Below are 16,376 nucleotides of genomic sequence, written 5' to 3'. Positions count from 1 at the left end.
TTTATTTTGGTACTAGAGACCAACTCTAGGAATTTGTGTATATTAGGCAAGTACTCTACCACTGAGCTATATATCCCCACCCCCCTGGTTATCAGTTCTTCCTTAATATATTTAAGTTTGTAAATACTTCCTCTTCTGTATTTACGTAAGCACATATAAGTATATTTTTTTTAACACTTCCTTCAGAAACAGGTGAGAATGACCACATTAACTCACCGGACCCGGCGCACAGAACTAAGCAAGAATTCTGAAAAGAAGGTAGAAAGTGAGGAAAACACTAATCAAGAGAGGAGTCTAGATAATGAAGATTCTGGAGACTCAAAGGACATCCGCCTCACTCTTATGGAAGAAGTATTGCTTCTGGGACTAAAAGATAAAGAGGTAACGCAGTTAGGTTTGCTAGGCTGTCTCAAAAACCCAAATATTGGAATGTTTTGAACATAATCTGATGGAATATTTTTGTAATGCTAAAGTGACTTTATTTATTTTGTCTTTCTGAGACAGAGTTTCACTATGCAGTTCAGGCTGGCCTGAAACTCACAGTAATCCTCCTGCCTCAGCCTCTTAAAGGCTGGAATTACAGGCGTGTGCCACCACACCTGGCCTAACATGAGGCCATTTTGGGGAAGAATCTGGGAGGGTAGCTGATACTCGGGAGAGTACAATCAAGAAGTATAATTACTTGAAGCATAATGTAATTGCAAAATTATACAGGACACAGGAGAGGATAACAGTGTAAAGTTTTGTGTTTGTAGTTTCCCAAGTCAGTTTGATGGTGAAATAATAACCTCTCATTAAAATAAGAAATAGGTCCGATACACTGAAGTCTTTTCAGCTTTGGGATGAAAGTTTTAAAGAAACGACAGGAAGTATATGTGATTAACGGAAGGTTCTCGCCTTAGTAGAAATTATAGCGCTGGTCTAACATGGCCAAAAGGCCAAAGCGGAAACGCGGACCACTTCCTGCTTCTTCCTCAGCCATAATTGCAACTCCCCTTCCTGTTTGTGGGCACAGAAAATTCCAATCAGCTTCCAGCGCGTCATCACTGCCCGCCCTAAGCACCACTCGGGTGGGAAATTTTATATATATATTTCCCTACCCCACGTTCTGGCAGAGAAAGCCAGGCCGCCAGCGTCCATGGAGTTCTCTCCATGTCTTTGGAGTAAAAGCTATTTTTACTTTATATTCTGTCTTTTATCATGCGGAAAACTTTCAGTTAACTATCTTCCAGAAATAAATGATGTAGATTTCTTGTAACAGAAGTAACTGCTTTATTGTCTTCTGTGGATCTTTAGAAACTAAATATTAATACTTGGTGGGGATTATTTCAATTTTAGAAAAAAATTGAGGATGTTTACTGGGAATAAAACTCAGAGCCACATGCTTGTAAGACTGGCACTGTGCCACTGAGCTACATCCCTGGCAAGGGTATCAAGACTCGTTTGTCAGGTTTTTTTTTGTTAAGAAAACAAAAAGCTTATTTGTTTTGTTCTTTATTATACTAGTGATATAACTCAAAGAATTATTTACTGTTGAATAAAAGGAAATAACTTGGGAGAACAAAGTCCTCTTTTAACAGTAGGAAAATACAGTTTAAAATATTTGAGATCCTCCTTTGTTCACCCAACTCTCTAATTTACATTGTTTGAAAATTTGGGCTTCCTCTTACTTAGATTTGAGTTTTGTTTGTAACCACTGAACCCAGCACTCAATAGGCTGAGGCAGGCCTGATTACTAGTCAACTGACTAGTAACTGACTGATGTCAGTTTAAGATATAACATAGCAAGATCTTGTCTCAGGAGGGAAAAAAAAAAAGAGTAAGGTAAGGTAGTATTTTTTTTTTTTTTTTTTTTTTTTGTCTTTTTCATTTTTATTGGTACCAGGGATCGAACTCACGACTGCCTGCTTGCAAGGCAGGTGCTTATGCCGCTGAGCTAAATCCCCAGCCCCGGTAGTATTTTTGTTCTCTTACATCTTCAACCTTAAGACCAAATGAATAGATGGGCTTCTTCTGTATTTTTTGAGGGAGTGGGAATGTGATTATATTAATTTCCTATGACTGAATACCACAGGTTTGGTGGTTTAAAAAGAAGAAATTCATTTTCTTTCATTTCTGGAGGCTATATCAGTGTTGACAAGTTTAATATCTTCTGAGACCCTTTTTGCTATGCAAAGTTTTTGTCTCAGGTACCTCCCTCATGTTTCTGTGTGTCCAACTTCCACCTTTGTAAGAAAATCCATCAAGTGAGGTTAGGGCCCGCTTTAATGTTAGCCTCATTTTAACTTACCTTTTTAAAGATCCTCTCTCCAAACACAGTGACATTCTGAGGATATTGAGTGTTACAGATTTAACAAATGAAACTTGAAGTGAAATAATTCAGCCCATAACAATGATTTAGGAAGTTTTGGAGATATTTGCATATTAATTTACTTATGTCCACTTGAAGCACAGTTTACCCATAAGAAGCATCATTAAAATAGTATAATGAGAGCTGGATGTGCTGGCAGGCATCTGTAATGCAAGCTATTCAAGAGGCTGAAACAACAGGAGTCCCTGAGTCTAAGAGTTTGAGGCTACACTGGGCAATATAGTGAGACCCTGTCTCAAAAACAATCATATAAATATGTGATTTCTTCTTCCAGATTGAGCAAGTTAACATTTATTGAGTACCTCTTTCTTCATGCATTGAGAAAAATAAAGTCAGAAGTAATTAAAATGTGGTTCTCACCCTTCAAGGAATATAAAGATCTTATAGGGGAGAAAAGATATGTATATAATAACCATACTGTAAATTAAATATATACTATAAGTGCTGTGAGAAAAGTTTAAGAAAAGTGCCATTGAAGAGGAAGAAATTCCTTAACGGCTATTCTTTGTTTTCTCTTTTTTCCCTCACCTGTATTCACAGTTGTACAAAAGGTTTAAAGTGAGAATGGCAAATAGAAAAACATACTCAGCTCTTGGGAGGCTAAGGCAAAAAGATCACCATGAGTTTGAGACCGGCCTGAGCTATATAATGAGCTCAAGGGTAGTCTAAACTGCATGGTAAGACCCTGACCCAAAAAAAAGAAAAGAAAAATACTGAATCGAAGGATTAGAGGTTTTAATAGGTGGGCGGTAAGGGACTGGGGATTTAGCTCAGCGGCATAAGCACCTGCCTTGCAAGCAGGCAGTCGTGAGTTCGATCCCTGGTACCAATAAAAATGAAAAAAAAATAGGTGGACAGTACATTTTTACTGGAGTTGAAAATGATTGCTCATGACAGGTATGGTGGCATACACCTATAATCCCACTACTAAGGAAGCTAAAGCAGGAAGATTACTGCAATTTCAAGACCAGCCTGGCCTACAAAGTTAATTTAAGCCAACCTTCATGGTAAAACCCTGTCTCAAAAAAGAGCTAGGCGTGGTAGCGTACAACTATAATCTCAGCACTCAGGAGGCTGAGACAGGAAGATCATTGCTAGTTTGCTACCAGTCTGTGCTATATAGTGAGTCCAACGGCATCCTGAATTATAGAGCAAGGCTCTGTCTCAAAAAGACGAAAAATAAAATAAAATAGCCAGGCATGGTGGCACACTCCTGTAACCCCAGCACTCAGGAGGCTGAGGGAGGAAGATCCTTGCAAATTTGAAACCAGCCTGGGCTACAACATAAGCCCAAGGCCAGCCTGAACTGCATAGTGAGACCCTTTCTCAAAAAGAAAAAAAAAAAGCTAACTCGAATTAGCTCTTATAAACTGAACAACCATGGCCTGACCTTCATGTCAAGACAGGAATACTAGAAAATCTGTTTCCCAGAAGACAGCCTAATCTAGTTATTTTTTGTTTTGTTTTACAACCCTTTCTATCTTTTATTACTCAAAGACCTTCATCTTTTACTTAGCCTATATCTGAGCTATATCAGCCCAGAAAAATAGATCTATGGTCTTTTTTTTTTTTTTTTTTTTTTTTTTTTTTGAGACAGTGTCTCACTGTGTAGCCAACCTGAACTACATAGCAAGATCCTGTCTTGAAAACAAAACCAGTCTGGGGATGTAATTCAACAGTATAATGCCTCCTTAGCATGCACAAAACCATACGTTTCATCCCTAGCACTAAAAATAAAAATAAAGTGCAATATAATGAGTTTCCATGTAACCAGGATTACGTAAGCATGAGTTCAAATAGAATACAGTGGGTCTGATGAATTGTGTTTACAGAATAGGCTGTATAATTTTAATCTTAACATAAAAAGTATAATTTTAGAATTAGTAAGGTAAAGTATGGGAAGGATATTAATGTTTGTCACAAAAAGTTGATTAGGTATTGAAACATTTAAAAAATTACCCCAACTGCATAATACTCTTTTCTTAATTTTGGAAAGGAATCTTATAGAAAATATTTCTACTAATGTTTGAAGTAGGACATGATGGTATATGAATGACTATTTAGGAGAGTGAAGCAGGAGAATCACAAATTCAAGTCCCACACAGCATTTTAGCAAGACCTTATCTTAGAAGACAGAAGGAATAGAGAGATACAGCTCAGTGTGAAAGCCCTGGACCCAGCCCCTAGTATGGTAAAAGAGATGAGTGGGAGGGGAGAGCAGAGGAGAAAGAAAACAGAGAGGGGGGAAGAGAACAGAAGGTTGGTTTAAAATTAGTAATTCCTTCCGTTTCACTTTATTTTACTAAATTTATTTATTTATTTATTTATTTTGGTGCCAAGGATTAAACTTACAACCTCGCACCTGACAGGCAGGCACTTATGCTGCTGAGCTAAATCCCCAGCCTCTTGTGTTAAATTTCAGAAAAACTGTATTCATTATTTTATTTTTAAAATTGCACATATTAAAGCCAGGTATAGGAGCATTTTGGCCATAGCCCAATTACTTAGGAGTCTGAGACAGGAGGATTGCATGAGCCCAGGAGTTTGAAACCAGCTTAGGCAACAAAGCAAAAATCATTCAAAGAAAAAAGAAAAAAGCACATGTAGAAATCACCCAAAGCCATGAGTCATATTATCACTTAAATGTATGTAAAGCCAGGCTTTTGTCTATTAGTATATTCTTCCCTATGTACCAATACTTTGTGTATTTTTCTTTTTCTCCCAAGCAGTCAACTTTAAGAACTTTAACATTCAGAGTTGTTAACTTTAAGATGTGTCCTCAAGGAGTTTAAAAATGAAGGGCACTGTAAATACCTAAGGGGAAACTTTGCATTAAATGTTAACTGAATTTATTGAACTCTCACTTCCCAACCTTTCACAAGAACAAAATGACATTACTTAGTAATTTAAATTTAAATATATATAATCTTTAACTCAAAATTTTCTTTTAAGAATTCATTCAACAACTTGGAAGTCTGAGGCTGGAGGATTGATGCAAGTTCGAGGCCAGCCTGGGCTACATAGTTCAATGGCACCTGCACTACAATGCCAGACCCTGTCTCAAAACAACAACAAAGCCAAATAAATAAAAGAATCAATTTAACAGAAATGCATATTTAATGAATATTTCTTTATACAATTTTTTGTAATAACAAAAAACTGTCAGTGTAAGTAGTAATGGGTAGATTATTGATAGCACATCTAAAATATGGTGCATCTATGTATGACGTGGAAAGATACAAAATATGAGTAAGTTAAAGAAGTTGCCGCTCATTATAATGCCATTTCTATGTGACATTAACAAATACATATAAATAATAATTAACAAATACATATAAAAAAAATTTAGGAAAAAATACCCTAAACTGTTAAGGTCATCTGAAAGGGATAAGATTCCAGGACACCTTCACTTCTTAAATGTAATCATTTCTATAATAGAAATGTAATCATTTCTATAATGTAATTTTTTTCTTTTTACAATTAAATTTTTATAAGAAGGACAAAACAAAATCTACTATCCAAAGATTTTATTCTACGAATCCTCTAGGATTCTCCTTTGGTTGTAAGACAGTATATGTGACTCAGTCTGTTGTTAGTAATTCCTAAAAGTTTCTTTTACACATCTTCTGGTGATTGAATAGTGATCTTTGTTATGTGTGTGTCAGATCTTTCTGTTCCCATGTAACAAAGCATTGGCTCTTTATCACTAAACCCTGATTATCAGTGGCTTGAGATCACCAAGCTATGTAGATATATTTAGACAGAACACAGAAAATGCCTGTAGAAATGTTACCTGGGGAGTTAGCTCATTGGCACAAACACCTGCCTGGCAAATGGGAGATTGTGAGTTCCATCCCAGTACCAAAAAAGAAAAAAAAATTCAATATCCCCAGGCTATTCTACACCTGGATTTTTATTCATGAATCTATTATAAGCTATTGCTCTAAACGACAATATCATGTGTCTATCATTTGTCATCAATAGCCAAAGTACATGGAGGACATATACTGTCATCTCTTTCAGTGATTCTCTTTTTCTGAATCTAGTCTTTCTTGTATAGGTTTTTGCTTTAATAATTATGTTTAAAGTTCTACATGAATGTTTTTATACTTTTCCTAGAGTTGTTTACTACTTAATAAAGAAAAGTTTTAAAAACTCAGTTGAAGCTGGGCACACACTGGAATCCCAGTACTTGGGAGACTGAGGAACGAGGAATGCTGTGAGTTTGAGACCAGCCTAGGCTACAAAACAAGTCCAAGGGCAGGCTAAACTCCATAGCAAAACCCTGTCTCAAAAAAGACAAAAACAAAATAAACAAACAAAAAACAACTCAATTTAGAGTCAAGTACAGTAACTCACACCTGTAGTTTTAGTACCTGGGGGGCTGCAGCAAAATGATCACTGAGAATTTGGGGCTAGCCTGGCCTCATTTCAAAAAACAAAACCAACAAAACCAATAAATAAAAATTTTAAAAAATGAACTCAAAGAGTTTTACATGATTTAAAATACTATGCTAGGAAAAAGTAATATTCAAAAGCATAGCTTCTGAACCCTGTCTCCATTGTTGCTTTATTTGTAGTACTTTTCATTTATAGTTATTGGCAATCTGATATCACTGTCATTGAGACAGAAGTTTTACATGGTTCAGAAAAAATTTAAAAACAAATAAAAATTTTCCTCCAACTGCTTTAATATTGTCTGAAATGTTTGCGCACCTGTTGAGATTTTTAGTTACCAGGATTATACATAAATTGTACTTAAATAAATTATGTATTCTGAAGTAATAATTTAATCTTAATTAGGAAGCTAAATTATATAAAGTCAAATATTGAGCTCAAAAAAAGTCTTTCCTTTTCTTAAAGAAGAGACACAGTTATAACTCTTAAAGGCTCAGCAAGGTGGAGCATGCCAATAATCCCAGCACGTGGAATACTAAGGCAGGAGAATTGCTACAAATTGGAGGCCAGCCTGGAAAATACGGTTAATTCAGGGCCAGCCAGAGCTGTGTAGTAAGACACTGCCTCAAAAAAAAAAGAAAGAAAGAAAAAACAGTTATGATTCTTGGAGTAGCTATAAGGCAGACAGGGGAGGAAACTTAGTCTTAAATCAAGATTAGTCCCTTGAGAAATTTGGAAAAGTTTTTGTTTTTGTTTTTTGAAACAAGATCTCATTGTGAAGTTCAGGTTGGCCTTGAACTCAGTGTGTAATTTACTACCACACTTGCTGGGAGAGTTTAAATGGATATTTATAGCTCACGCTGAGCTTTGCCATGTTATTAAACTACTTACTTTTAATCATACATTTGTATATTCAAGAAGTATTTATTAGGCCGGGGATTTAGCTCAGCAGCATAAGCACCTGCCTGGCAAGTGTGAGACTGTAAATTCAATCCCTGGTACAAAAGCAAAACAAAAAAGATGTATTTATTGAGCGGATAATACTGTCAACTATGAGATATTCTCAAAAAAATTCTCTCCAGGGACTGGGCATTTAGCTCAGCGGCATAAGCACCTGCCTTGCAAGCAGGCAGTCGTGAGTTCGATCCCTGGTACCGATAAAAACGAAAAAGACAAAAAAAAAAAAAAAAAAAAAAATTCTCTCTGTAAGCAATGTGAAGCCTAATAAGAATAGTTGATTGCAATATGCTATAACAAGTGATTTGAGGGAAGTATTTATAGACACAGCCAAGTGAGGAATGTAATCCAGAGGGTAAGGTGGGAGTGAAATGTTAGAAAAGGTATGACTCTTGTACACAATTTTTTTAAGTGCAAAGAAGAATTGGGCAAAAGTGATGCATTAAGAGCACTTAAAGTAGTTCAGGAAAACCGGAGCATAATGTTTTAGTGAAAAGAAGCCAGAGAGGGGACTAGTAAGCTGCTATTTGGTTTGACTACTATACTAAGCCATTTAGACTTCAGTTCTAAAGGCTAGGAAGAGCGTCAGCAGAGTCAACTTCCGGGATACAACTCAGCAGTACAGTGTCTGCCTGTTTGATTCCCAGTAGTAAAAAAAAAAAGACATTTAACCATAGGGAAAGAGAGTTATATAATTACACTTAGAATTAAAGATCATCTTGGTTATTGTGGGATTAATAGAATTGGAAGACCAACATAAAAAGGAGGGTGGGGGAAAACCGTGTGTTCAAATTCCCAGTACAAAAAAAAAGTTGTTCTGGAATAGTAACCAAATAAAAACCTAGTTTTGAGATTCAGAAATTGGGTGGTCAGGAATAAGTTGGGTTTGAGGTAAAATGGGAAAACCTTGGTTTATTTTGTGATCCCAACTTTGTGGCACTGCCCAGCTTCCCCATATTGGCTCTCAGAAGAAACAAATATGTAGATATCTCCTCTTTACTGGAAGATAACATGGTATGATTGAAAAGTAATGGTGAATGTTTAAAATTTTTTAAATTTATTATAGTAAAAGACATATTGCTATTAGCCCCCCTCATTTCAAACATACTTCATGATTCTAAGTCCTTATTCATGAGTATCTTTAGTTATGCTGTCATGGTGCCTCAGTGTACTGAATCTATTCAAGTCACTTACTTTTCATGGTATTTTGACTTTGGAGAAGAGCCAGAAGTCACAAGGTGCCATATCTAGTGAGTAAGGTGAATCAAGACACCCCATAATATTTTTACCAGCCTCCCTCTTGTTCAGTGGAACTCAGCAGTAGCTTTCACTGTGTTTTTTATCACATCTTGTAAGGAGGGCTTATGCCTGCTTTAGAAAATACAAAGAGCCAGGCCTGGTGGTGCACACCTGTATTTGCCCAAGGCCAAAACTGGTTTACACAGTGAATTCAAGGCCAGCCTGAACTATGTAGTGAAACCCTGTCTCAAAAACACCAAAAAAAGGCAACCCTTTTGGGACTCCTTCTGTCTCTGTCTCAGACAGAAGCTTTCTTTCCCTCAATAAATATATTCTCCTCTTAACCTTCATTGTTCCTAAAATTCATTCTTCAATTTTGGAGAACATGAACTTGTACTGGACATATAGTAGGTTGGGAGTTCCATTCCCTTATATCATTTGGTTTTCCACCAACATCATTGAATGGAGGTAAGAGTTTGCCTTTGTTTTATAGACTCTGGACTGGAACACATTTAGATAATAAATTTTTATGCTTCAAATTTTCCTTTTGTCTTTGCCCATTGTTTATAATTGCTTTTTCTCATATTGTTTTGTTACAATAATCATAAATCTAAGTTAAAGCATGATAAAATTATAAGGTTATGAAAAACACCAAAAAAAAAAAAAAAAAAAAAAAAGCCAAGCATGATGCCAGGTAAGATACATCTGTAATCTTATGAGGCAGGAGGATTATTTCAAGTTTGAGGCCAGTCTGAGCTATATAGTAAGACCCTATCTCAAAAAGAAAAAAAAAAAGAGATAAATGTGTTAAAAGTGACAGGAATATTTTTAGAGGGATTAATAGCAGTGTGTCTTTTACTGTAATAATTTTCTTTTTTTGAGATAGGCCCTGGCTCTGTGTTCCAGGATGGCCTTGAATTCATGGCAATCCTTCTGCCTCAGCCTCCCAAGTGCTGCCATCGGCATCTACCATCACACCTGGCTTTTTTTTTTTTTTTTAATTTAAACATTCATGTAATTTGATCATCCTTATATGCTTACTTTAGTCCTCTAGAATCCCAGATTGATACCAATTAAATGCAAACCTTTTAATCAAACATCATCAAATAGAAACAGCTCTAAGAATCAGAAGCAATAATAATAGATACTCAAAAAAATTTTTTTTTGTTTTTTTTGAGACAGGGTCTCACTATGCAGTTCAGGCTGGCCTTGAGCTCACTTTGTAGCTTAGGCCGGTCTCGAACTTGCAACAATCCTCCTGCCTTAGCCTCCCAAGTGCTGCGATTACAGGTGTGAGCTACCATGCCCAGAAATACTCAAATTTTTAAAGGAATAAAAGGATCACAGAGTGAAAACCAATATGAAATTACCACAAAGAATGAAGCAAATATGAAAAATAACTAAGTAGACCTTTTTACAAATGAAGAATTGTTGAAACCAAAGTTGTAAGAGTAGATACAGAAGACACAGTGGTAAACTGGCATCAGATGTGATGTAACTCCAGCCTGAGTAGTGATGTGCTTGTAGTCCTACTCAGGAGGCTGAGATCTCTTTAACAAGGAATTCGAGGCCAATATGGGCAACACAATGAGACCTTGCCACAAAAAAAAAAAAAAAAAAAAAAACTAAAATAACTCTATAGAAAGCAATAGAGAGAATGAGTAAACAGAAACTGTGAGACCAGAGTCTTAAGAAAGACTGAAATCCTGGGAATAATAAAGAAAATTGCTTGGTGTGGTGGAGCATGCCTATAATCACAGCACTATGGAGGCTAAGGCAGGAGGATCACTGCAAGTTTCCAGTCAACGTAGGCTACATGGTGAACTCAAGGCCAGCCTACACTACAAAGTGAGATCCTGTCTTTAAAAAAATTTTTTTTTCAAAAGGGAAATACAGGAAACCAAAATTGTTAATTACAGTAAAAGATGAGAATTTTTGAGAACTAAGTAGGCTATATGATCAGGAATCACAGCATACACCAAACAGGATAAATAAGCTTACACAGTCATGTTGTTAGACTGCAAAACACCAAGAGAGAGAAACCAGAGAGAAATGAAACATGAACAAAAAAGCCACCATCTGTGGGGCAGGGGTTTAGCTCAGTGGCACAAGGGCCTGCCTAGCAAGTGTGAGGTCATGAGTTTGATCTCCTGTACAAAAGAAAGAAAGAAAAAAAATTGAAAAAATTACAAAATTTTTTTAAAAATCCACAGTCCATAGAAATGATAGTCTCACTGTGATGATGGGAGATATAATAGGAGGCATAGTATCTTTAATGTGATAAAAAAAATTACCAAATTTCAATTTTGTATGCAGAAAACTATCAAGAATGATGTTGGAGCTAAGCATGGTGATGGACACCTGTAATCCCAGCATTCAGGAGACTGAGGCAGGAGGATTACCATGAGTTTTAAGGCCAGCGTGGGGTACACAGTCAGTTTGAAGCCAGCCTGCACTACTAAGCGTGACCTCATTTCAAAAAAAAAAAAAAAGATGATGACATAAAGATATTTTAGATAAAATAGAATTTGCCTCCAGCAGACTTTGACTTAAGTAAATTCTACATTAGGAAGAAGGAAAATGGTACGAGAAAGGAGGTCTGAGATGCAAGAAGGAATGGTGAGCAAAGAAATTGGTAAGCATTTGAGCAAATTGTAAGTGCTATCTTTATAACATACTAATGATGACCATTAACATTGAATTTGTGAAGTTTTAAAAAGTATGGGTAACCAGGAGGGTGATAAAAATACTTATTTTTATAATTTAGACTTTATTGATTTTAAATTAATGTTCATGCAAGTGAAAATTTGAAGAGGTCACTTCTAAAAGAAATAAATGCATAAATTCTAAGCAAATAAGAGAAAATGAATGTTTTAAAAATTTAGATATTTTGCCACTATTTCATTTTTGACCTCTATTATGCTTGATAACCTCTGTAAGTTTTAGTTTTATCATCTTTATCATGTGGTTAATAATACCTGTCTTACAGGGTTGTAAAAATAAGATTAGATAATGAATATTAAAAAGAAGCACAAATATAGTACCTAATAAACATTTAATAAAAGATGTTACAACTGTTAATAGAGATTATTTAGTTCAGCTCTTTACTGATGTGTGAAGCCATGCTCACCTAGCTTCAGCAGTGAGAGAAAAAGCTACAGCCAGATACAGCTAATGAATACTGAACAGTTCTGATCATTGATAGGTCTTCCTTGTATTGTTGTACTACTATTCGCCTTTCCCTTTTTTTTTTTTTTTTGAGGCAGGGTCTCACTAAGTAGTTCAGGCTGGCCTCACTATGTAGCTCAGGCTGACTGCCTTGGCCTCCTGAGTGCTGGGGTTACAGGTGTGTGCCACATTACTCCTTACTATTTGCCTTTCATATAAAAGTTCAAAACATCAAGGGTTTTACATCCTTCCCCAGACAAATATGATGTCATGATTTTCTTTAAAACTTTTGAGTTAGAGCTCTATAAACATATTGAACATCTCCTTCTTTGACATTTGTGCTCAGAATGCTATTTTGAAGAATAGATAGAATTGGGATAATTTCTTCCACCTGGAAAATCCTTCCTTTCTTTCATATTCAATCTACTTTTCAAACCCCAGCTCAAGACTGATAACCTAGTAACAGCTATTTATGCCTATTTCTTCTACAACTTTTTCAGTTAAACTTTTATTTGAGCTTTACATTATTGCAGAATTTCAATCAAGCTTACATGGTTTTTCTAGCTAGATTTGCAGCTTCTTAAGACAATGGCCTTTTCTTACATCTTTATATATTCCCTGTAGCTCTGTAGAGAAGGGAAACAGGATTTAAGTGTTAATTTTTTTTAGGCACTATGCTAAATGTTTTCTTGCACATTTCATCCTCACAGCAAACTTATGAAAATAGGTATTAGTGTTCCCATTTTACAGATGAGGACATTTCATTTCAGAAAGGTTAAGTAAGATACCCAAGGCACTTAACTAGTCAGTCGATTTCTTCTACAGTGCCTCCCAAAACAGCTTGTGGGGCTGGGAATGCAGTGCAGTGGTGCAGTGCCTGCCTCGCATACACAAGGCCTGGGTTCAGCAGCCAGCACTGCCATGGTGAGCAGGTGGGAGCAGCTAAATGGTTCATACTTTTTTCTACTTAGCGTATTTGTATCCCACTCTGAAATTTAAGAGTGACATAGAAACATTTCAGAAAACCAAAATTCTTCTCAAAAGTCAAAATTTGGTGTATGAATTATCCACTTATAGTGAAGCCACAAGAATTCACTAAAGAGCTTGAAAATAGTATTGGGGGGTTAGGTTAAGGTGGTTAAAGAAACATTCTAATCTGCTCTTTGAGCTCATGTGGTGTGATATGAAATAAATCACACCTTGTGGCCTAAGTACCTGACCGGCAAGTGCAAAGTCATGAGTTTGATACTCAGTTAAAAAAAAAAAGATCACATCTTATTCCTAAGGGGTGCTGACTAACAGTACCCCTTTCAGAACATTCTTTTTGTTCTCTTTTCTCCTTTCCTAGGGTTACACATCTTTCTGGAATGACTGCATATCATCTGGCCTGCGAGGGGGCATCCTAATAGAACTGGCTATGCGGGGCCGAATCTATCTGGAACCCCCCACCCTGCGAAAGAAGCGCCTACTAGACAGAAAGGTACAGCATTATCTGTGGACATCCTCCTACCTTCTGGCAAGGCAAATACCAACAATACATTTTAGAATGAGATCTGAATAGTGATAGAAGATAAATGGCTATCCCATTCTCTAAATAAACTTAACTATCCTGTGGCAGAGGAAGAAAAGTCATAGGAATCATTGTTTTGTCTTTTTTTTAATGCAGAAAATTACATGTAAGATTGCTGTTGATTTCTTCTTTTATATGTTTAGTTATAACTTTATGAAACAGAGTAGGTAGAATGAATCATCTGAGTCAGGTCAGTCCTTGCTTAACCCAGGTTATGCTCTGATAACTATTCAATGTCTCTTCTTCCTTTTACTACAAATCCTTTCCAACATGTGAACTATATTCCTGTATCCACTTTCTTACTAACTTTTTCCACTACAACTTCCGTTATTTAAGTACTCTACCACAACTACAATCTTTTGATATCATCAGCTTCTTTTCAGTCTTTTAACCTATAGGTGGTTTTTGACAACTGCTTCCTACTTGAAACTTTCTCCATTCTTGATCTTTTTCATATAATCTATTCTTGCTTCTCTAACTGCATGCTATTTCCTTTACTTCTTTCCTTTAAATGTCTCAGCTTTTTTATGTCTTTGTGTGATTTTTCTATCCTTTTAGAAGTACTGTTTACTTTTACAGCCATATCTATCACCTGTATGAGATTAACTCCAAAGCTGAGAGTGGTGGTGTACACCTGTAATCCCAGCACTCGAGGCTGAGCCAAGGGGATTGCCACAAGTTCATTGCGAGCCTGGGCTGCATAGTGACTTCAAGGCCAGTCTAAATTACATACCAAGACCCTGGCAAGAGAGAGAAGAGAGAAAAATATTAACTCCAAAATTTTTAAGCATATCTTTTTTTCAGCCTCCAGGAATATATTTAACAATTGACTAAACATTTCAACGTGGCTATCCTATATCAGTTAAAACCAAATTTACCAACTTTTCCCCAAAATTGGCTTCATGTCCTGTCTTTCCTGCCTACACTAATGGCTTCACTGGTGATTGTTCAGATTCAGAGTTAATTATTGAATTTATTCCTCCATTATTATTTATATCCAGTTTGTTACCAGGGCCCATGTCAACTGTTACTTTTGTCTTCCTACTATCACCTCATACCACATTTTAAACTTGTTCAGCACAGAGCAATGTGTTATGCTTCTTTACAGTTCTTCAAAACTCCTAGCCAGTAATATATACATAGATAGATAGAGAAACAGACAGACAGACAGAGCTAGAGAAGAGAGAAAGAGAGACAAAGAAGAGAGAGAGACAGAGATTTTAATTTGAATGAAGTGAAAAATTAAGATCCTTTATTTTTTCTTTTCTCAAAGGTACTGCTGAAGTCAGAAAGCCCAACAGGTGATGTGTTACTGGATGAAACTCTCAAACACATCAAAGCCACTGAACCCACAGAAACTGTCCAAACATGGATAGAACTACTCACTGGTAAGATGACTCCAAATCATTCACAAAAGCCAGCCTGAACTACATAGTGAAACCCTGTCTCAAAAAAAGATCAAAATCATCCACAAATTCCACACTTGCATTATCTTTGTTCTATCATTAAGGTTGGAAAGAGAAGTTCAACATGTTAAGGTAGCTATTGTTATAACCAAGTTTTCCAAAGATTTGCCTTATCTTCTGCCTGCCATGCTACTCTGAAAGCTCTTCAACAGTTTTTTCACAAAAACTAACATCCTCATTGAGATGACAGTCAGAATGTTGACTTGATGCAATCCACTAATCTTGAGCTTCCTACTTTAAACTTGACCCTCTCCATTGCCAGTATCTCTTTGTATGGTTGTACCATAATTGCTTTTCCATTCATCAGCTGGTGAACATCTGAGTTATTTCCCCTTTTAGGTTATTGTGAATAACGGTACTATAAGTATTTATTGACAAATTTTTATGTGGTCATGTTTTTATTCTTTTAAATATGTAACTAAGAGTGGATTATGGCAAATTAATGATTATTATACTAAAATACATGTAATATTATTTTAGCCATTTGTAAACTTATAGTTCAATGACATTAAATGTGTTTGTTGTGTTATATAACCATCACCTTTAGCTATACTCAAAGCTTTGTCATCATCACCAACAGAAATCATAACCATTTAACAGTGATAACTCAGTACTCATCCTAATTGGTTCCAGGAGGCACAATGGGTACCAAAAATGACTAGCACCAAAAAAATTGTTTTGGTTGGAAAAGGTAGCAAGTAAAAAAAAAGGAAAAGATAGCAGTCAACACTGACAATTTAAAGCTTGAGTATCAAGTAGCAAACAAACAAGTACCAGGACAAAATTTTCATATCAAAATGTGTCAGAGTACCAAGCTTGATGAATTTTAAAGCAGTTGGATACTGAAGCATGACTGTACGGTAATTCCTTTCCTGCTCCCCTGCCCCGGTCCCTGGCAACCTCTATTCTACTTTCTATTTCTATACATTTATTTATTCCAGGTACCTGTATAAGTAGAATCATACAATATTTGTCCTTACAATGGCAGGCTAATATCACTAAGCATTGTTTTTGAAGACTGTATAATATCAAACATATGTGAAAATTTTATTCTTTTTAATATTGAATAGTATTTCTTTTCTATTGTATTCCCCACTTCTGTTTATCCATTCATCTGTTGATGGACACTTGTATTGCTTTCACCTTTTGGTTGTGAAAAATGCTGCCATGAACACTGATAGAAATACCTATTTTAGTCCTTGCTTCT

The 16,376-nt window shown here is 36.0% G+C and overlaps 1 protein-coding gene across 2 annotated transcripts in view; it reads left to right on the top strand.

Annotated features, from left to right (window-relative positions):
• Nucleotides 1-16,376, top strand: part of Golph3l (golgi phosphoprotein 3 like) — a 31,749-nt gene that overhangs the window by 2,123 nt on the left and 13,250 nt on the right. Inside the window, exons 1-4 of one of the 2 annotated variants that reach the window (XM_063252871.1) lie at nt 209-381; nt 11,535-11,600; nt 13,482-13,613; nt 14,977-15,091. In XM_063252871.1, the coding sequence (XP_063108941.1) occupies nt 13,551-13,613; nt 14,977-15,091 (178 nt within the window). In that variant the 5' untranslated portion in view covers nt 209-381; nt 11,535-11,600; nt 13,482-13,550. Of the gene's footprint in view, nt 1-186; nt 382-11,534; nt 11,601-13,481; nt 13,614-14,976; nt 15,092-16,376 lie in introns of those variants that run through there. The other variant, XM_003478886.5, reaches the window with a different exon arrangement.

The sequence above is a fragment of the Cavia porcellus genome, unplaced genomic scaffold, assembly GCF_034190915.1.
Source record: "Cavia porcellus strain 051 isolate PalLab524CR breed Dunkin Hartley unplaced genomic scaffold, mCavPor4.1 scaffold_1, whole genome shotgun sequence".
Taxonomy (NCBI): domain Eukaryota; kingdom Metazoa; phylum Chordata; class Mammalia; order Rodentia; family Caviidae; genus Cavia; species Cavia porcellus.
This window is presented reverse-complemented; position numbering and strand designations above follow the sequence as displayed.